Source organism: Gekko japonicus, unplaced genomic scaffold (assembly GCF_001447785.1).
Source record: "Gekko japonicus isolate JY-2015 unplaced genomic scaffold, Gekko_japonicus_V1.1 scaffold2377, whole genome shotgun sequence".
NCBI lineage: Eukaryota > Metazoa > Chordata > Lepidosauria > Squamata > Gekkonidae > Gekko > Gekko japonicus.
The window spans coordinates 106122-129121 of NW_015167606.1; the positions used below are offsets into that span (position 1 = coordinate 106122).

Below are 23000 nucleotides of genomic sequence, written 5' to 3' on the forward strand. Positions count from 1 at the left end.
TCACACAGTAACCCTCTGCAGGATCCAAGCCACATTAGGAGCAGTGTTCCACGCTTGTACCTCAAAAATGGCTCTACTAGTGTTTCAGAGAAAATGGCTGTACTAGTGTTGTCTTTACGACTGGCTTGTTTCTGTTCACTTGAGGGGGAAGCACCATGCATGTTTTCAAGGGCATTTTAGCAACAACAATGTAAATGTTTTACTTTTGTAGTTGAACAAAGAAAACAAGACTCTGAAAAGAATCAGTATGTTATATATGGCAAAACTGGGGCCAGATATTATTACTGAAGAAATCAACATCGATGATGAAGAGTCATCCACAGATATAGAAGGCAGTCCTGTTGCATGTGACTCAGTGCAGTGCCAGCAGCTAATAAAAGGTGAGTCCCCTAGAGAATGCGTTGGTTAGCCTTTTATAAAAAGAGTATGACTAATGTAGAACAAGTTGCTTTGTAATAAGGAAGTGGTGCTGCAAAAGAGGCTGTTGTTTTTGTTAAGTCATCAAAGTGAGTAATCCCCCTTTCCCAGAGCATAGTATGCTGATACTTGGCTATTCATTAATGATATGGAAAGTTTCAGGGTTGCTTCACAAGTAACTAATTCTGCTATGTGGATGCTACTTCTGTGTACAAAATAGTATGTGCCCTGTGTGTGCATTATAACTTAGGAGCAGTGTTCCACGCTTGTACCCCAAAAATGGCTCTACTAGTGTTTCAGAGAAAATGGTTGTACTAGTGTTGTCATTACGACTGGCTTGTTTCTGTTCACTTAAGGAGGGGGAAGCACCATGCATGCTTTCAAGGGCATTTTAGCAACAATGTGAATGTTTTACATTTGTAGTTGAACAAAGAAAACAAGACTCTGAAAAGAATCAGTATGTTGTATATGGCAAAACTGGGGCCAGATATTATTACTGAAGAAATCAACATCGATGATGAAGAGTCATCCACAGATATAGAAGGCAGTCCTGTTGCATGTGACTCAGTGCAGTGCCAGCAGCTAATAAAAGGTGAGTCCCCTAGAGAATGCGTTGGTTAGCCTTTTATAAAAAGAGTATGACTAATGTAGAACAAGTTGCTTTGTAATAAGGAAGTGGTGCTGCAAAAGAGGCTGTTGTTTTTGTTAAGTCATCAAAGTGAGTAATCCCCCTTTCCCAGAGCATAGTATGCTGATACTTGGCTATTCATTAATGATATGGAAAGTTTCAGGGTTGCTTCACAAGTAACTAATTCTGCTATGTGGATGCTACTTCTGTGTACAAAATAGTATGTGCCCTGTGTGTGCATTATAACTTGTGATTAATACACATGTGATTTATTTTACAAAGTATGTCAGTTGCAGTTAAGTTCTGATGGGCAACAAGTTACTAATGTTTTTGTGTAGTGGAGCAGACAACAAACACCCAGTTCTGTTTGACTAAAGGCCAACTGTAGGGTAGGCAAGTTGGCATTTGGAATAAGGAATAACAATACTTAACTAAACTGTTTCTAGAGCTGCAGATTATTAGTAGGCTTTGCAGATTATTAGTCTGCAGATTATTAGTAGGCTTTGCACTCCTGCAGGCTGAGAAGTGCTGAGTCCCTCCTACTCTTCTGCATGCTCTGAGGCCTACTGGGATCGCTTCTTAAAGAAACAGTACACAAGAGAAGTGTGTGTGTACACACAGTTTATATGTCTCCATTCAAAAGCACAGACAAGCCCAATCCTTTTGCAGTTGTGTGTTGCAAGTATTTTGTGCATAAAAAGTATATTCGAAAGACTTCAGGACCCTTCATAACCAAATGTAGTATGTCCACGCTTTGTACTCAAGCTACCTGTATGCATGTACAAAAACATTTTGTGGTAAGAGCCTCAGTCTGCATCATGGGTGTTTTTAATACAGATGCTACAGATCTGCACTGAAGGAGAATTCTATAGGCAGACCTATGGTTGTATTCTCTAACCCCATACTCAGACCTTTTTTTTTTTTGCCATCAAGTCACAGTTAGGGTTTTCCAGTATGGTTGCCAGGTCTGTTGGACCCACTGGTGGTGGTGGGGTTTGAGAGGGCATTCCAGGAGTGGAAAGTGAGGTACCTGAAAATAAACGTGATGTGCCTATGTCACCCAGAAGTGACATAGGCACATCAGGAGCAATGCTCGGGTTTTGGGGCAAAACTGTATGGTAAAATTGGCTTCAAACCATAGAGTTTGCCTGAAAACTAGAGCATTGCTACCCAGCGTCACTGACGTGCCTACAACACTTCTGGTTGACGTAGGGACGTTGTGCCTACTTCCTGCTTCTTCTCTCCCTGCTTCCTGTAAGTCATGATTATTTCAAGCTTGGGGAGGGGTCTAGCATCCCTTTACCCCCACTTTCTGATAGCCATGAAATGGGGGGGCTCCAAACCAGGGGATCCCCACCCCTCAACTGGGGACTAGCAACCTGATTTTCAAGGCAAGAGATGTTCAGAGGTGGTTTGCCATTTCCTGGCTCTGCATAGCAACCCTAAACTTCCTTGGTTGTCTCTTAAGTACTAACCCAGGCCAATCCTGCTTATCTTCTGAGATCTGATGAGATCGGGCTAGCCTGGGCTATTCAGGTCAGATCACATTCAGAGTGACTTCCCCCCTCCATAAAGACATGAATATGATTTTAGGATTTATGATGCAAGATAGTATTCTTTGTTTTAGATTTTGATAATCAAGAAATAGGTTTAAAGAGACCCCACTACTGTTTACTGTTCTGTCAGCAAATGTTAAGTTGTGAAAGTTCAGATAACGCCAGAAAGTCTTTGGGGATCCCTGGAAAGTTGGCAACCCAAGGGTCTGGCCTACACAATATTCTCTACCTCCAGAGGTTGTGGGCTCACCTGTACTTCAGCCTCTCTCTTGCCCAAGAGAGCAGGGAAACCTCCATTCATTCCCCAGTCCAGCCGACTGTGGAGTGGTTGAATTTCTGCTGCCTCCCAGGGACAAAGACTGCCTTGGGACAGTCCCTGTTTTCCCGCACTTTTTGAGCTTGGAGCAGCTGGGAACTGTGGGCCAGCAGATGAGGAAGCCCCATTCAACCCAGTGAGTGATACCCCTGTAGGCCCCTCTCTGGAACTACAGCTCAATTACATTTTATGGGGGAACATTTTAAACAAAGAACCACAGCCATCTTACAAACACAGGTAACTGCCATTTCATGACCTACCAACTGCCACTGAGGGGTTAGTCCCATACAGGAAAAGCATCTTCGTCAAGAGAGAAAGCCGTTTGCCAGTAATTCTGACAGGGCACAGTGGCTGAAGGGGGAGTGGGCAGGGAAAAGGAGCAGACCCGGCCAATGGCACGCGAGTACTCTTGAGTGGTGGCTGACGAGCCAAGGGCTGAGGGAGAGCATGGAATCTTGCCACCCCAAAACAGGATTATTATATAGGAGAGATGCCATGAATGCTGGCCAAACTAGATGTGACTTTTTAAACATTAGGTCAGGGTTCTCCAGAGTGCACATGCAGCCCCTCAGTTGGGTAAATACTTCCCCCTGGGGCAGGGTGGTAAAACATGCAAGGGAAGGCTGATGTCCCTTCTTCTCCCACACCATGGTCCCTGATACAAATTGAATCCCAGCACTTCTGTTTGAGGGGAATGAGGATACCCTGACCCATCTGGTTAAAAAAGTCACATCTAGTTTGGCTCTATGTTACAGATTTTTGTTTATCACATGGTTTAATGCTTTGAAACTCCCTATGGGGTGATGGCGAAAATGGTTTGTGACCTACCTATGTGTTTTCAGGAGCTGTGTCACTGTATTATAAGGCAAAGGACAGCATAATGCATGAATGGTCTTCCAAATAAGGTTTTGGAACCAACAAATAAGTTTTGAACAAAAATAACATTTCCATTTTTCATTGGCAGGAGTAGATGGAGTAGATGGTCTAGAAGTAGATGGAGTAGATAGACCTAGACTGAGAGAGGCCTACCTTCCTACACAACAATATTGAGCCCTTAAGCCTATGAATTTGCTGTAAAAAAAGGACAAAGGACTAGACAAGGGAAACTAACCGATAAACCAGCGTGTAATGATATCTGTCTCTGAAGCCAGTTAGATGACACCTCACAAGCACACCTGCACTTTTAATAATTTAAGAACCTATTGATGAGTGATACCTCGGCTTTTCTACCAGTGTTTTTTGTCTATGCTTACTGTGTATGTTTCGTCCCCAATGCAAAATGATCTCTGATCACTACCACTTTTGAAAATGTAGATCTGCGAGATCAAATTATATCTCTTCAGGAGGAAAAGAAAAACATAGTTATCGAACTGGAAAACCTGAGACGCAAATGTGCAGAAGACACTGTAGAAGTAAGTATTGCGGCAAGATAATAGAGAGTCAAAGACTAGGTCTGAATTTTCTTTACCTTTTTTTAGAGTACAATGATCCATGGGTGACTTTAACTGCTGTCCAACAGAATAGATTTATGAGCCCTGTGAACAACTTTTTTATAGTTCTATTGGACACTTCATCTCCCAAATTTCTGTCCGCAATTATATAGTTATCTGCAGGTATCTAGAAAGCACAATATGGTAAACATTAATTTGTCCTGAAACTGGAGGATTCTGGTGGGTTGTCCTGATTTGTAACTGGCAGACCTTTAGTGAACCTAGGGCGTGGGACTTCTTTCGAGGCTGTGGGCGAACACCACCCAACAAACTTGCTCTAGACCTTCCTGTATGATTTTGGGGTCCTGAGTGAGAGACCATTTAACCAACAAAGGGAGTGGATGGTAGAGGCCATGGAGCCAGAGAACACTTGCTTTGCAAAGAGACAGATGAGCAACTTCCACCTTCTCTGCATGATGCCACTGTACCATGCTGAGAGAAGTTATAGCCATGACTGTAGCCTTGTGTTTATTTGGGGTGTGAAAAAAAAAAGTCTGATCCAAATTAGTTGGAAAATCCAAAATGGTTGGAAAACCTTTTATAACATTTATTTATTTATTTACTTCGAGAATTTGGATGCTTCCTCTCCAAAATCTGCTGAAATCACAGCTCTTTCAAAAATTGGACTGGAATAATATGCAAAAACATTGGAAAATAAGACCCATTTAAATAAATGGAACATATGTAAGATTAAACATGTTTAGGATTGTAATGTTACCTAGAACAAGGATGGGCAACAACTTCTTCCAGGAACTTGCTATGCATTAGGAGCACCTCAACAAGAATATACTGTTACTGTTTTTGGAACTTTGGGCCAATCTACACATTATATCTATCATGTGATCACCATGGAGTCTTGCAGGAGAAAGCCAGCTGCATGTTTCCCGAAGTGCCACAGAGTCTTGATTCTGATCTTATTCTGGGATGAGAGGATTGGTTCTCTTATGGATTAAAAATTGGTTAAATGACAGGAATAAAGAGTAGGAATAAAAGGACAGTTCTCGCAATGGAGGGAAGTCATCGGGGAGGGGGTCTGACAAACATTGGTATTGGGGCTGATGCTTTTTAATTTGTTCATAAATGATGGAACTGGGGGTGAACAGTGTAGTAGTTAGGTTTGAAGATGATACAAAATTATTCAGGATGGTTAAAACCAAGGCTTATTGTGAAGAGGAGGAGGATTTTCACAAATGGAATGAGTGGGCAGCAATGTGGTAAATGATGCTCAGTGTTAGTAAGTATAAGGTGATGAACACTGAAAGAAAAGAAACCAAATTCAAGTATATGCTAATGGCATCTGTACTTGCTGACACTGAGAGAAGAAGGTTGGATATATACCCTACCCTTCACTCAGAGTCTCAGAACAGTTTACAATCTCCTTTCCTTCCTCTCTCCACAACAGACACCTTGTGAGATAGGTGGAGCTGAGAGAGCTCTGAGAGAACTGCCCTTAAGAGAACACCTCTGAGAAAACTTTGACTGACCTATGGTCATCAAGCTGGCTGCATGTGGAGGAGTGGGGAATTAGAGTCCTCCGCTCTTAACCACTACACCAAACTAGAAAGAGACCTTGGGATTATAGTGGATAGCTTAATGGAAACACCAAGCAGTATGCTGGAGCAGTGAAAAAGGCAAACTCTATTCAGGCAGTTATTAGGGAAGGCATTGAAACTACATTGGTCAATATTATAATGTCCATGTACAGATCTATAGTGTGGTTTCATTTAGAATACTGTGTGTAGTTCTGGTCACTGTATCTGAAAAAAGATATTGCAGAAATGGAAAAACCACAGAAGCACCCAAGATGATTCAGAACCCCCCCCCCCATGCTACAGTCCCAATCCAAATCACGCCCCTGTAGTGCTTTTAAATCAAGTTTCCACAGGGAACTCACAGCTGGTGTCATAAGAACATAAGAGAAGCCAATGTTGGATCAGGCCAATGGCCCATCCAGTCCAACACTCTGTCACACAGTGGCCAAAAATACCAGGTGCCCTCAGGAGGTCCACCAGTGGGGCCAGGACACTAGAAGCCCTCCCACTGTTGCCCCCCCCCCAGCACCAAGAATACAGAGCATCACTTGCCCCGGATTTCCTATCTATACCTTATGGCTAATAGCCACTGATGGACCTCTGCTCCATATGCTTATCTAATTCCCTCTTGAAGCTGTCCATGCTTGTAGCCACCACCCCCTCCTGTGGCAGTGAGCTCTATCCCATGCATAATCTTATGAACCTTGATCATGTCACCCCTCAGCCGTTGTTCCTCCAAGCTGAAGAGCACCAAGCGTTTTAACCTTTCTTCATAGGAAAAGAGTTCCAACCCTTTAATCATTCCAGTTGCCCTTTTCTGCACTTTTTCCAAAGCTATAATATCCTTTTTAAGGTGTGGTGACCAGAACTGTACACAGTATTCCAAATGAGGTCGCACCATTGATTTATATAGGGGCATTATGATATTGGCTGATCTGTTTTCAATTCCCTTCCTAATAATCCCCAGCATAGCATTGGCCTTCTTTATTGCAGTCACACACTGTCTCGACATTTTCAGTGAGTTATCTACTACAACTCCAAGATCTCTCTCTTGATCAGTCTCTGCCAGTTCAGACCCCATCAACGTGTATTTATAGTTAGGATTTTTGGCTCCAATGTGCATCACCTTGCACTTGGCCACATTGAACCCCATTTGCCATGTTGACGCCCACTCGCCCAAAATTGACAGATCCCTTTGGAGTGCCTCACAATCCTCACTGGTTTTCACCACCCTGAACAACTTCGTATCATCCGCAAATTTAGCCACTTCACTGCTTACTCCCAACTCCAAATAATTAACGAACAAGTTAAAAAGCAGTGGACCAAGTACTGATCCCTGCGGTACCCCACTGCTTACCCCCCTCCACTGAGAGAACTGCCCATTTATACTCACTCTCTGTTTTCTATTAATTAGCCAGTTTTTGATCCATAAAAGGACTTGTCCTTTTATCCCATGATTTTTGAGCTTACTTAGGAGCCTTTGATGAGGAACTTTATCAAAAGCTTTCTGGAAGTCAAGGTAAACAATATCTATTGGATCCCCCTTGTCCACATGTTTGTTCACCCCCTCAAAGAACACTAACAGGTTAGTGAGACAAGATCTTCCCTTACAGAAACCGTGCTGAGTCTGCCTCAATAGGTTTTGTTCATCTATGTGCCTACTAATTCTTTCCTTAATAATGGTTTCCACCAATTTACCCGGTATCGACGTCAGACTGACTGGCCTGTAATTTCCCGGATCTCCTCTGGAACCCTTTTTAAAGATGGGAGTGACATTAGCTACCTTCCAATCCTCAGGAATGGAGGCAGATTTTAAGGAAAGATTACATATCTTTGTCAGGAGATCTACAAGTTCACATTTGAGTTCTTTCAGAACTCTCGGATGTATGCCATCTGGGCCTGGTGATTTTTCAGTTTTTAAGTTGTCTATCAGTTTTAGGACCTCCTCTCTCATCACCTCAATCTGACTCAGGTCTTCCAACACCCCTCCTGAAATCAGTGGTTCTGGAGTGGGCAAGCACTTCTCATCTTCCACAGTGAAGACGGAGGCAAAAAATGCATTTAGCTTCTCAGCCATTTCCCTATCATCCTTCAATACTCCTTTTACCCCTTGGTCGTCCAAGGGCCCCACTGCCTCCCTGGCTGGTTTCCTGTTTCTAATGTATTTGAAGAAAGTTTTATTGTTGGTTTTTACGTTTTTTGCTATATGCTCCTCATATTCCCTTTTTGCCTGCCTGACCTCAGACTTGCATTTTATTTGCCATAGCCTGTGTTCCGTTTTATCAGCCTCACTGTGACTAGCTTTCCACTGCTTAAAGGAATTCTTTTTACTTTTTACAGCCTCCATTACTCTGTTTGTTAACCATGCAGGCTTTTTCCTATACCTGTTTGTGCCTTTCCTAACCTGCGGAATATATATTTTTTGAGCTTCTAGGATCGTAGTTTTAAATAGATCCCAAGCTTCCCCAATTGTTTTGACCCTTTCTACTTTTCCTTTCAGTTTCCTCCCCACGTGTCCCCTCATATCAGAGAAATTACCCCTTTTAAAGTTAAAAATGGTTGTGTGAGTCTTTTTGGCCAATTCTCTATTTGTACAAATGATGAACTCAACAACATTATGATCACTGTTTCCAAGCGGTGCAATCACTTTTACATCTCTCACCAGGTCTTGAGTGTTACTTAGGACCAAATCAAGGATCGCCTCTCCCCTGGTAGGTTCCGTGACCATCTGCTCCATAGCACAGTCATTTAGAGTGTCTAGAAACTCAATCTCTTTTTCCCGACTAGAACACATATTGACCCAATCAATGTGTGGGTAGTTAAAATCACCTATTATTACACAGTGTTTTTGTCTAGTTGCTATCTTTAAGGCATTCATCATTTTATAATCCTCCTCTATCTTTTGATCTGGTGGGCGATAACAAACTCCCAGTGTTAAGTTTCCTTTTGGCCCCCCTATTTCAACCCATAGAACTTCCAGAAGCGAATCCAATTCACTTAGCCTCTCAATCTTTCTAGACTTTATACCCTCTCTGACATACAGAGCTACCCCACCTCCAACCCTTCCCCCCCTATCCTTCCGATATAATATATAACCGGGAATCACTGTGTCCCACTGATTTTCCTCATCCCACCAAGTTTCAGAAATACCCACAATGTCTATTTTTCCCTCCGACACCAAGCACTCCAACTCCCCGATTTTACCTCGGACACTTCTAGCATTTGTATAGAAACAGCTGTAATTTCCCTTACAAGTTAAGCCTGCATCCTTCCTCTTGCTATCTCGAGTCGTTGTCCGGCAGTCCATGTCACCAGCCATGGCCTCTGTGGACAATTTCAATCCACCTCCCTGTAGAAAAGCAACCGGTACCCCCTCACCTCTCTCAGATGAGCCAACCCGAACCAGAGACTTTTCATCTCCTGTCGGCTTTCCCCCAATATTCAGTTTAAAAGCTGCTCTGCCACCTTTTTGATTTTAAGTGCCAGCAGCCTGGTTCCTTCTCGGGACAAGTGGAGACCGTCTCGCCTGTACAGCTCCCTCTTGTTCCAAAAAGTATCCCAGTGCCTAACAAACCTGAACCCTTCCCCCCTACACCATCGTCTCATCCACGCATTGAGACTCCTGATCTCTGCCTGTCTCTCCGGCCCTGCGCGTGGAACAGGTAACACTTCTGAGAAGGCTACCTTGGAGGTCCTGGACCTAAGTTTCCTGCCCAGCAGCCTAAATTTCTCCTCCAGGACCTCACGACTGCATTTCCCCACATCGTTGGTGCCGACATGCACCACGACCACTGGCTCCTCCCCAGCACTATCTACCAGCCTATCTAAAACACGCGTAATGTCCGCTACCTTCGCACCAGGCAGGCAAGTCACCATACGGTCAGTACGCGGGTTCGCCACCCAGCTGTCTACCTGCCTAAGGATCGAATCACCCACTACCAAGAGCCCCCCTCCCACCCTGCTCAGGGATGGTTCCTTGGTGCAAAAGGAGAGCCGCTCACCAGCTGGGGAAGAGGTCCCTTCTGAGGGCACATTCCCCTTATCCTCAGCATGGTGCCCTGTTTCCCCTAGACCCTCATGCTCCCTGACAGCAGCGGGGCTGCCAGATCCAGAGTGGGACGAAGCTAACAAGTCCCCGAGAGTCTTTTCTGTGTGCCTAGCTGACTGTCTCTGCTTCTCCAGGTCAGCCACCTTGGCCTCAAGGGAGCACACACGTTCCCTGAGAACCAGGAGCTCCTTGCACCGAGGACACACCCAAGACTTCTGCCCAGTGGGCAGATAGTCATACATGTGACACTCCGTGCAAAACACTGGATAGCCCCCAACCCCCTGCTGGCATTCTGGCTTCATAATTCTTTTAAAATAAATAAATATAATCCCCCTTTTAAACCCTTGGTATTTATGTGGGTTTTGTTATCAAGTCAAATTATTTTACGGGAAAGACAAAGAGCCTAGGGCCTTGTCTTTCTGGCTCTTTTTGGGCTTCTTACAGCGCCCCTAGTCTAAGAGTCCCTAGGCTAAGAGCCACAGGCAAAGAGCCCTTTAGCTCACCCTTCGGCTCGTGCCAGAGGCTCGTGCCTCTGCCAAGGTGCTTCCTTAAATAGAGGCCTCCCCCAGCAGAGGTCAGGCAGCAGCTATTCAAATTCAAGGCAAAGTGCTGCCTTAAATAGAGGCCTCCCCCAGCAGTGGGCGGGGCAGCAGCTATTCAAATTCACCCAGGCACTCAAGTTACATTCAAACAATGACCCTTTCTCACCCTGTCTCAAGCAACCAGGACTCTGCAACAGCTCTAATCCCTTCCACACACTCCCAAACACTATCCTCCCACACAATACCCTCAGCTAAATCCCCTCAGCTGAAAGCAAGTAAAAAACACTCACCCCTCTAGCAGCTCTGTCTCCTGATCCTTCTGAGAGCTGAGCTGGGTCCTGCTGCATGTCACCATCATGATCACATGGTAGATGTAAAGCATAGTTTGGATCTAACTTCTACTGAAAATTAAGTTTTTGTATATCATACTGGAAACTTGATAGAACTGTAGCTTTATCCCCCTGTTTCATTAAGTGCTTTGTTTTTTTTCCTGATTATCTCTATGTTGCTTGGCTCATGGTTGTTTCTTATTCTTCTAGGTAAATCATATAAAGGAAGAAAATGCAGCTCTGAAAGCTGAAGTTCATGAACAGCAGAAAGTGTTGGAAAAATGCAATCGAGGTTTGTATATGGGCTTTATATTTTCCTTCTCTTGTTTTGCTTTCTTGCTGTCAATTTATTTTTGAGAGTTATCTATCCTTAGAAACAGAAAGACCCAACACTGATAAAACCAAAAGTCAGGGAGCAAATGCGTTAGTATTGTACAATACTTAACATTTAACAGTGAAATCCAAAGGCAAGAACACATGTTATACTTAATCATGCTGCTCCCAAAATAGACTTGCTGTAATAAGTGATCTTGCCTGGGCCATACTTACTTAATCATGCTGCCCCCAAAATAGACTTGCGGTAATAAGTGATCTTGCCTGGGCCATACTTACTTCCCCACATAGGTAGTTGCTGTCATGTTGAGGGTTGTGCCCCTAGCCTGTGTTCCTGATGGCTGTTGGCAGCAGTATTTAGATATACAGTGTGATGGCTGTGACACATGAGTTAAATAATTCCAGACGGAGGTCATTGGCTGCAGTTTTGGCATACTGGGTGGTAGGCTAATGGCAAGTACAACTGGTGCTTTAGGCGTGAAGCTGCCAGAAAGGTGCTGCTTTCATCTGGTGCACGAAAGAGGTACTGTACTAATGGTTTTCACCAAAATCTCTGAAATCAAACAGACACTTAAACAAAACTAGGCATTCATCTTTGGCCTCCTGAAATTTACCTTTTTTTAAAAAAAAAAATTGTCCACTTTATTACGAATGCTATAATTCAATAGTAAGAAGACTGCTGGCCCTTTACTATGATTAAAAGGTACGTTAAATACAATCCTAAACAGCTATACCCTGTTAAGCCTATTGACTTCAGTAGATTTAGACGGGTTTAACCCTACTTAGAATTGTATTGTAAATCAACCAGCAGTGAGTCTTCCAAGAAGCCAAGAAAGCCAAATCAGTACCAGCTGTTATTTCAGGGCAATAGGCCAAGTTTTTGGAGGGAGTCCAGTCACTCAATCACCAGTTTTTTGGAGATGGGAGGTATGATCAGAAATTTTTACCACATCTCAGTGAGCACTTTGGTGGCTTTACTTATAAAATGCAAATTGAAAACTGGCTTGCTCTTCACAGTACAGAGAGCTGCTTGTAGTGCATAGGCTAAGTATAGATTTTTTTAAATTCTGTGTCATTACCATAAAAACTTACTGTTAGAGCTAAATTGTATTGCAAAATCAGGTGCTGCAAACATTCATTCAGAGAGTTTACTGACAGTATTTGCACCCTCAATTTAATTGCATGGGCAGTATAACATAGTGTGCTCAATGTCAGTTAACATTCAGGGTCATATTAGCCCACAATGTCTTACTAGTAGGTGTCGAACCTTAGTTTTGGTGGTGTTTGCTACTCACTCTATGTGTCACGTACTCAGGATCACTTCATAGATTATGTGGTGGCAAATGTGTATATGTTTCCATTTGTAAACATTGTTGCAGCCCATCCTGGCTCCTTTGCGCACATCCCAATATTATAGTTGGAAACTTGTCTGTTGCGTGCATGCATTTTTCCCAGTGAAGTTAGAGGCATACATTCGAAGGCAAGGCTCCAAACATGCATTACCCTTATTGCATAAGGAATCCTAGGAGCAAATGCCATCTCTGGAGTTCCTGGCCCTATATAGCAGCTGGAGCCCCTGCCAGATCATCAGTTTTAATCCCAGTAGTCTATTTGGAAGGGGGCTGTAGAGGGTGAGATTCAGTACCCCACTACTTGTAGACAAATGACTGACAGTGTCACCAGTTATATGCCAAGAACTATGTAGGAGCATCCCTGTGCAGGTATGCTGTTGGATCACAGTTACCATGTTTTTAAATGTACAAATAATACATTTCATGCTGCTATTTATGTTACCTGTATTGCATGATGGCCTCAGGGGACGATGATGAATAGGCTGACTACATTTGCTCCTGTGGTTTCTTGTCCAGTAAGAGTGTAAAGCCAGACACAGCATTAGAAATGAGAAATCATTCATTCCTTATAAGCCATTTCATGGAATATTCCTCAGTATCCCTATTCAGCTTTAGTTATTTATTTAGAATATTTTAATGCTACCCTGAGGCAGCTTTAATGCTTGAGGCAACTTACAGTTAAAAACCACAGTATAAAATACAAGCCTTTAAAGAAAATGCGGGACATTAGACACAAGCAGCATAAAAACTGTCCAGCAGATGATAAAGCACTAATTAAAAGTCCAAGTAAAAAAAGATGTATTTTAACCTGGCACCTAAACGAAAGTAAAGTAGATATCTGGCAAGCAGTTTTAAGGGGCGGAGGGCATTCCAGAGGCGAGATGCCACTGCAGAAAATGCCCTGTCACTAGTTGCCACTTGCCTCATCTCAGAAGGTGGAGGCATGGAGAGCAGAGCTGGACAGTATGCAACAAGATAGTCCTTCATATGGTTACCATTGTGTGGCTATCGCCACTGAAGGAAGCCTCCATCTGTCCTTTATTACATTTGCGTAGTTATTTAACTACAGAACAAGGTTGGCATTACAGTCACCACAGCAGTACTGGATGAGGGGGAATGACTCTGAATATATTATGGCCGCACCTAGCCACGGTTGGCATAATCCATGGCCTAATGGTAACGAAATCCTTTTTATTTTCCTTCCTAATCCACTATTATTCATCTTTGCCTCTTGCTATGTGTGTTGTGGTGTGTTTGGGTGTTTGTTTGTTTTGCTTTAAATAGTGTCTGTACTGGCAGTAGAAGAATATGAAGAACTACAAGTAAACTTTGAACTGGAGAAAAATCTGCGGAAGAGAGCCGAATCCTTTGCACAAGAGGTATGTAAATTGACAGGTCCTATTGACTATGTAACCATATTAGAAGTATTTTTAAATGATCTTAAGGCAAAGTTTTCAGAATGGTTTTCATAAAGGCAGTATTAGTACTTCCCCTAGTTGCATTATAACTTGAAGCAGCCACCCCCAGACTTACCTGGGCCACTTTTGCAGCTACAGGGCTGGGGACCATGTGAAGGGGAACAAATTCCTCTATGGCTCCTTGGTGGCAGCAGAGGGCCACAGCATTTGGCCCTGCAAGGGAGGAGCAGAGCTTCCGGTAGGAGTGGAAGCCAGAGCTTCATGCTAGCCCACCCCTCCTGTGTTCAGGGAGCTGTGTCCAGGGAGGGGGCCATCAGTTGGCATCTGCTTTTTAGTTGCATTGTAATTTGAAATGCGCGCAGATCACAGACAATTCACAGAAGGATACAGAGACAGATGTCTTTATAAATAAGATGGGGAACTTATGCCAGCCAGATATTTTGTCAAGATAACTAGGTTGATTTTAATTGTAATAGAACTCATATTTGTAAATTGCATATTTATCCAGTGTTGTAGATAAATCTTGGTGCTCTTAGTGAAAGTGCTCTTCATGGCTTGAAATATGAGTTTCTGGGGTTTTTTAATGAATAAAACTGTCTCTTGACTGTTTTCTCACTGTGTTTGTTTTGGGTTCTTTTCTCATAAAGTGGTGTGGAAATCTGACCTTGAGCATATTGCTGCGATTCTTTCTGTCCTTTTCTGAGTTGCAAAAAGCCTGTTTAGGTATGCACAAAGGCTTACAAGCACCAGTTTATGTTCAAAATTGAAAGCCACTTCTGAACTTCTCACAAGTTGGGGGGGCGGGTCTTATCCAACACTGTGGAAAAATGGGACTATGAAGCACCAGGGCCCATATGGAATGCACTATGTGTCTGCTGTTTTGTGTCTCTTGTATATAAACATGTACATACTGCTATTGTTCTTCCTTGCTGGTTTTTATGATTAATTGTAAGTCTGTCTTTGTGTCTATGACAAAGGTGTATGTATTAAAGTAGTAACAGTGCAAATTCTATGCACAGCTTCTCCTGTCTGAGCCCATTAATTTCAATGGGTTTAGTTTGGACTGGTTCTGTATAGGATTGCACGGTAAATGTATCATGTTTATATTCTTGGAGGGACAAATTTGAATTCTCATTCATTAATTAAATGGGAACAATGAACCAGAAAATAGTTTATAGACAGCCAAAGCCTCAGTGGTTCATACTTTGTGGCTTTATGGTGCGTGCCCAATCTCAGGAATACTAATTATATTCACTTGTTTCCTTCTTTTGAACGGTGCAGTTTCTTCATGACTAAATCATGTGCATTCAGGGATGTACAGCTCTATCAAATGTGCTGTGCATTGTACAGGAGCTAATCCTAGCAGGGTGAATGTTTTTGTGTACTGAAGTGTGTCAGGGACAGAAAAGTCAAGAGTGTCAACACAATCAGAAATGTGCTTTCGCTCCAGGGCCTGGTTGAAGACCACTGGAAAAGCCTCTTCAGTTGGTTTCAAACATTAACAACTCTTAAAGTGTTTCATGATTATTGTCTTCAAAGTCAAAGTTATTGGAAAATAACGTCCTGTGTAGGAAATAGGCATTTGCCTTTATGCTGCAAGAGATAAAAAGACCTGCCCTTGTTTTGAGAGAAAAAACACAGTGAAAACAACGTGTTTTTATGCTTTGAAATATGACTCTCTTGCTTAAATAGATTTAGTTTGATTTTTCAGAAGAGATGAACTTGTGTATTGCCAGTAATCTCAGTACAAGTCTATCATACTCAGACATCTGATCCCTATCAGATTTCACATTTTATACCCTTGAGAAAGCAGATGCAATGATACTTTGTTGGATTGATAAACTTTATCTCCATGTTGCAAAGGCATACTGTTCCAGTTAATTTGAGATCCTGTCATTTTCATACTTTTGGCACTGGAGGAACAGAATGTTTCAGGACATGTAGGATGCATATAAAGCACCCCTATGGTGATTCAGATTATTGGTTAGTATTTTCTGATCTGATTAGCAGATTCTAGGTCATGTAGCCCCCCCCCTTCATTCTCAGGTGGTCCATTAGCTGGGTAAGATAAGACTTTGAGCAAAGGACCTATGCACGCAAGCAACATGTTCTGTCAATGAGCTATGAGCCCTACCTGATGTTAACTTCCTCTTTTCTTGGTTTATGCTTTAACACGTACTTGGCAATAAGCTTTTACAAGGCACTTTTACAACAGCACTGGAAAAGCAGACTTTAAGGGCCAGACAGCCATTTGGCTGTGCTGGCTCTCAAGAAATTGGGCCAGGGGTATTTCTGTAGTTAAAAGCATATGCATTTATTGCAAGTAGATAAATTTCTTTTCTTGGTTTATGCTTTAACACTTACTTGGCAATAAGCTTTTATTCCCAGGGCACTTTTACAACAGCACTGGAAAAGCAGACTTTAAGGGCCAGACAGCCATTTGGCTGTGCTGGCTCTCAGGAAATTGGGCCAGGGGTATTTCTGTAGTTAAAAGCATATGCATTTATTGCAAGTAGATAAATAGGTACCACTTCGGTGGGAAGGTAACAGCGTTCCGTGCGCCTCGGTGTTTAGTCATGCCGGCCACATGACCACGGAAACGTCTTTGGACAGCGCTGGCTCTTCGGCTTTGAAACGGAGATGAGCACCGCAACCCTCGAGTCGGATTCGACTGACTTTCGAGCAAGGGAACCTTTACCTTTACCTATGACTGATTGTTTAACCCTTTCTGTCCAATATTTATAAAGTGGTTGAACTGTTTGAGAAATAACTTTAAACAAACCAACATCTATGTTGTTCAGAATCATATAAAACTCTGTATCTTACTTTGCATTGTTATAACTGGGCACTTCTTTTAATGTCAAAGCAACTGCTGCAGTATAGATCAGGGTTTCCCAACGTGGTGCCCATGAGGGCCATGGTGCCTGACAGTACTTTCCTTGGCACTCACTGAGCTTTTCAGAAAGTGGAGTGTAAGGCAGAGCTTGTTATTGGCTTCCCTCATTTAAATGAAAAGATTTTCCATTGGAAAATGAGAAGGACTGGCAAGCAGCTGGGTTTTCCTAAATCTGTGTATGATTCCATTCTCCCTTCAGGAGGGATGTATCCCATTTGTCTCTGCTGCTGGAGGTGGCCATTTCTGTTTTGGCTCCAACTCCTGTGGCATCATTTTGGGGTGGTGCACACTACTTCCTCTCAAAATTCCAAAGGTTCCTGCAGCCTCAAAAAGGTTGGGGACCCTTGGTGTAGTTCACAATTACACACCCTCTAAAAAAACTACTAAGTGGCCATATGTAACTCAGTGTCTTTTACCTTCAACTCACCACCCTGTTGACAATAATACCAAGCAGTATGGTTAAGAGTAGGGATGATTGTGACATCCTATTACCTCAGCTTTCACAAGCAAATCTGACTATCCCTCCATCATAGTGCTCTTTGGATCATAACCCAGTATATGAGAAATCTGATGAGCAATCTAAAAGAGACTGGGTATTTTTACTTCTACTGCAAACAATGGGCATTTTTTTTATTTAATGCCCTTCTTTTTCAATACTATGGGACTTAGTCCCATAGGTTTACATGTCTGCAGGTCCAAGAGAAAAAGCACATACACCCATATGCTGCAGAATAGATACAGAAGTCATAGAAAGAAATAATTTTTAAAAAACCACTTCATGTCCTGGAAAATATTTTTAGGGTGGGTTTTTTTTTTAATGGCACACACAGGTATAATTTTGGTGGATGTTAAATTATTTTTGTTTCTTTGTTGCAGAAATGCACTCTTGCAATACCATAAGAACAAACAAACAAAAATAAAAATTGAAATCATTCCTTTCCATGTTGATTTTAGTAGGTTTTTCAAAAGGAATTTGGCACACAAAGTTCCAGTTTTAAAGGAACTTTTTATGTTGTGACATATAGGTGCTCCTGACTTTTCCCACATTCTTAAGGTTGTGGAAGGGCTCATCCAGAGGAATCACATGCATACCTGTCTGTGGTTTCCACAGACCCCAAACTAATACAAAGGAGTCTTTAATGTTCTGTCTTTAATATTATGTTTCTGCATCCCAAAGTTCTCCATCATTCAGCAGAAGATCATTGGAATGAAATCCCTGGACTATAGAGAGAAAGATCCCTAATATGGGTGGAGTTTGACAACTCCAGTCATCCTTAGTTGTAAGGATTGTTGAAAGAACATTCATGAAGCCCTTTGAACCTTAAAAAGTGTTTTATAAACAATCAAACAATATTTGACTCTTGTTGATTTCAGAGGGAGAATCAAATGTATATTCAACTCTCTACCCTTGATGTCACTGGGTCTAAGTAATGCTAGATTTGTTGTATCATCCCCTAAAGATTGTTACTTTATATTATACTACACAATATTCTCAAATTTTTGTATACAACACTTTTCTGTTTCAAGAATGTGCCATGATTTGTCTATCCAAGTCACAAATAAAAATGTTATTCCATTATTTAACACTTTCTAATAGAGTAGGAGGGAAGCAAGAAACTTAACATTTGTGGTAATGCAGAGATAAATGCATAATCACTTGCCAGGGCTGCAGCCAGGGCCGGCTCTCCTGCTAGGCCAACTAGGCACTCGCCTAGAGTGGGAGGCCCTGGATGGGGGTGCTGGGCCCTGGATGGGGGTGCCGAAGTTTGCCTCCCCCCGCCAAAAGCCAGTGCTGATCCCCGAGGCTCCCTTCCACATCCCTCCCACCTGCCCGGACCCTCTCCAGCGACCCACGGCCAGCGGGGAGCGGCGCCGGCAGAGCGGGCACATGAAGAAGGGAGCCAACACTGGGGCTGCGCTTGCTGCCACCTGCTGGGGGAGCCAAGGCTGCTGGAGCTGCTGCAGGCGCCACCAGGCAGGAGGTAAGCGCGCCCTGCTGCCGGTGCCTGAGCCAGCCAGCCAGCCCTTCGCCCTGAGATCGCACGGCCCTTTACCCTCTCACCCACCTACCTCCTCCCACTGCGGGCACTCGGGCAGAGGCAGCGGTGGCAGCTCCAGGAGCAGGTAAGGAGTGCTGCCAAGAGAGGGGGTAAAGGGCTGCGTGGTCCCGGGGCGCGCCGAGGTGGAGGGCTGTCTGATTCACACAATCCCCCCCCCCCATGCGCAAACTTGAGGCCGTGGCGCTTTCTTTCTGCTGGCGCCTGAGCCAGCCAGCCAGCCAGCCAGCCCTCCGCCTTGGCACGCCCCAGGACCGCACGGCCCTTTACCCCCTCTTGGCAGCGCTCCTTACCTGCCGCTGGAGCTGCCGCCACCTCCCCCGACCGAGTGCTTGGCCCCCCTGCCGCTGGGTTCCTGGTGGGGTGGTCTATAGGCCCCACCGGGAGGTTGGCATCTGCAGTGTGCAGCCTCGCCAAGGACGCAGCCTCGCCTCGGGCCGGCCCGGGCTGCAGCTGCACATAATTTTATATTGTGCCTCCATTACACTGTTGCAGTCATAAGCAACTGAACTGGCTTGTTCATAGAAGAACATTTGGTTAGAAATGATTGCTGTAGGGCAATATACAATAATGCCTGGATGCATCCCTGTATTGAGTTTTCTATAGAAAAGAAAAAGTTGAAGAGAATAGAGCATCCTGAGAATATCAGTGTTATTCTTATATAAAAGGAAGGTTTCTACGCTGCAAGGCTGCAACAATATGCTTGGAGGAATGCAGATGAAACCTTGGAGGTGGATGGGGGGGGGCTTCATTGCCCACCATTTTGCTCAGTTTTTCTGTGTAAGTGCAGCAACAATGGCTGTACCCACAATCTAATATGTGTATAATACACTTACTTTTAAAGTGTACTATCAATATTTAACTTGGTTACTTAGCACGGCCTTCTCATTATGGGTCCTCATGCAAATACTTGGCAGGCATTCTGTTTAAAATCCTGTACTGAACACTCACATGCAAAAAAGGTCAAATGCTGTTATCACATTTTGTAACAGTAACATGCTCATAATTCCAGACAGCCATGACCTCCTTGTATAGGAATTTTGCTTCTCTCATGAGATTGCATGCTATTGATTCAGAGATATCAATGGGCTTTATTAATGATGATCTCCAAAATACCTCTCATTTAGATGCATTAATGGCCTTTGGGTTATTTTGTAATAACTGTTCCATTAACATGTGATGTGTCTCTGAATGGACTGAAAAAACTGCACTTATGAAAAGATTCTTATGAGTAGCCGAGCTTGTGTTTCAAAAAGCAGCTGTATAACTATAATTAATCTAACACCCCATAGCTCCAGCTGTCATCCTTGGGAATTGGATGAGGTCAAAGGAGAAGCATCTTAGTCCTTAGAATCTTAAATCTGCCACCTGCAAGGTATAACTGAAGATTCAAGTTATTACACAGAAAAGGACAAGGTAGACCTTTGCTGTAAGGTTATCTAATGTTTCTGAAGGAATATTCAAAAGATCAAGTTTGTCTTAAGTTTAAAAAGGCACCATCAATGTATGTTTTTGGAATAAGCTGCTGCTAAATCAAATCATCCTTGAATGGTTTAAATGGGCTGAAGTTCCTTTAAATTATTAATGAATCTAAATTATAATAATTCCCACCCATTTTCTTTGTCACAGTTAACAGATATATAGCCTGACCTTCCTCTTTAATAAACTGGTTAGGAAACAGCTAATATTTTACAGACTTTAGGCAAGTCTCCAAAAGTCAAACATTGAATCCTAGCTTGCGTTATATGTGACTATTCTTCTCTGATTTGCTTTTTTAAGCCTAGTAGGCTGTTTTTAAATACTATTAAAGTAATGTGTTTGATTTTACATCAGGTAAAGTAATTTTAATGGATGAAGGCACATAACTTCAGAGCTAGCATGCAGGCAGCACAAACTTTACTTGGTGTGTGTGTATAGAGGGATTATAGGAAAAAAGTATTCTGCAAGCATACATCTTCACGTAGCACTCCTAGGAGCCCATGTCCTTGAATGCTGTACTTTTGTTTCACTAGATTCTTCACCACACTCTACAGTTCAGTGATTATGCTTGCCATGCTGTTGTTCTTTTAAAAAATCTATATTTATGCTTGGTCTGGTTTCAGCATATACCCTATCCAAGGAACTATGCAGACAAAACAGAAAGTTGTGCACTTGACTCGGGCCCGTAGCTAACGTGGGGCTCATGGGGCCCGGCCTCCCTGTTTTTGTGGGCCCCTCACCCGATCTTCAGCTCCCCCTCCCTTCTTCCCTCCGGCCCCCTCACCCCCTGATTGATCTGGGCCTGCAGCTCCCTGTTTGAGCTCATCTGAGATGAGGTGAGTATCTTTAGGAGCCAGCAGCAACCGGTGGTTGACTGAGTCACACACACATTGGTCGGATTGTGGCAGTTAGCTCTTCCTGTTGGATTTTCTGCGCCAGGCTTCAGAAAAGATCGTAGGCTCAGGGAAGGAGTGGGGGAGGAAGCTTGATCCCCACTCTCCTTTTTTTTTTTAAACACGGCAGCTTTCCTAGACCTTTTAGTGTCTATTAACATTGGTATTCTGGCTCGCCTCAGAGGAAGGCTCTAGTGGGGGCTGTGTGGGTGTACGCCAAGCAGACCCCCCTTGCCCTGGAGCCTTTGATGTAATTAGCTTGTGGGCCCCCTCAAGGCCCCCTCCCCAAAAAATCCCTAGCTACGGGGCTGACTTGACTCTTGAAGTGTTCTCTGTTTCTATAAGACGTGGTCGACACTGTGCTGGATACACTGACATCCTGTTTGGCAAAAGACCATATAGGCCTAACAGTGCAATCTTAAACAGAGCTACACCCTTCTAAGCCCATCGTTTTAGAAGGGTTTAGCTCTGTTTGTGCCGAGAGTGGGGACCAGCCCATTGTGGGGTGGGGGGAGAAGGATGACACAGACACACCATGCTGGGAGGAATTTGCTGAATGCCAAGCACCCCTTCAGCCTGCTCCTTTCAATCTGAGCTGTGTGCCAGGACAAGCCTGCAGATCTGTGTGACCCACCCATTTCATGATGGACCGACCTCTGGGGCAGGCTGCAGGAAGCTGCTGGAGAGCTGACTGGGTGATAGCCAGAGCTGGGCCCGATTGCCCCAAATTATTCTTGCTTCCCCCCCGCAGGCACAAATGGCCCCTGCAGCCTATGGCTGGGAGCCTGTCTTAGGACTGCACTAGAAGTCTGCTACTGATGCTTGTCTTTCCCCATCCCCAAATAAGTAGTGAGTGACATGAGAACTAACAGCACTGATGAAGTCTTAATAAATACAGAACTAGTGGGTTGTTTGTATAAATAAATAAATGTTCTGGTATCTGATTTCATTTTTTTATTTAATGGCATACTATTAAGCTATATAAGGGACAGTAAGCATCTATCAGCCATCCTGCTGTTCCTGTAATTATAACAGGTAAATACACAGTATGGGAGTGAGGCAAGAAAGAATGAGGCACTCGATTTCTAATACAATAATCCTAAAACACATTGCTACTTTTGTTGTCCTGTGAATCAATTTCTTAGTGATTTTGAAATAATTACAGTACCTGTTCACTCTGTATACAATAGACCCTGCCTGCTGCACAGTAGGCAATAGCTCTTTTGTATCTGGCATATTGATCAGAAATTCCCTCATCTACTGATTATTTTGTGATGCCATATTAGGCCCAATATCATCATATCCTGTGTTCATTTTAAGATAGATATATAGCTATATGCTGAAGCCACGGAGCAGAAGAAAGTTGGGCTGGTGCATTGCTACATGAGAAATCATCTTTTGATTATAAAATACAAATTAATTTGAAAGTGTATTACAGTATACCCTTTATCAATTTCTAATTATGCAGATACATTGTCTATTTCCGTGCAAATTCATGTCCAAAAAATCCTGTGAATAGTCTAATGATCTTGAAATGTTGGGTATTCCCCTTGGGTAAATTAGTGGCTACAAGGCATGGTGACTAAGGACCCTCCACATTCAGAGGCAGTAAACTGCTGGATCTCAGTGCTAGATGGCAACATCAGGGGACGGCTTTGGCCTCTATGCTTTGTTGTTGGACACTGTGAAACAGGATGGTATAGCAGATGGACTA

The 23000-nt window shown here is 43.2% G+C and overlaps 1 protein-coding gene across 1 annotated transcript in view; it reads left to right on the top strand.

Moving 5' to 3' along the window:
• SHTN1 (shootin 1) overlaps positions 1–23000 on the top strand; it is a 126548-nt gene that overhangs the window by 48171 nt on the left and 55377 nt on the right. The window contains 4 exon segments of the mRNA XM_015414003.1: positions 212–380; positions 4232–4329; positions 11069–11150; positions 13828–13922. Coding sequence (XP_015269489.1) covers positions 212–380; positions 4232–4329; positions 11069–11150; positions 13828–13922 — 444 coding nt within the window.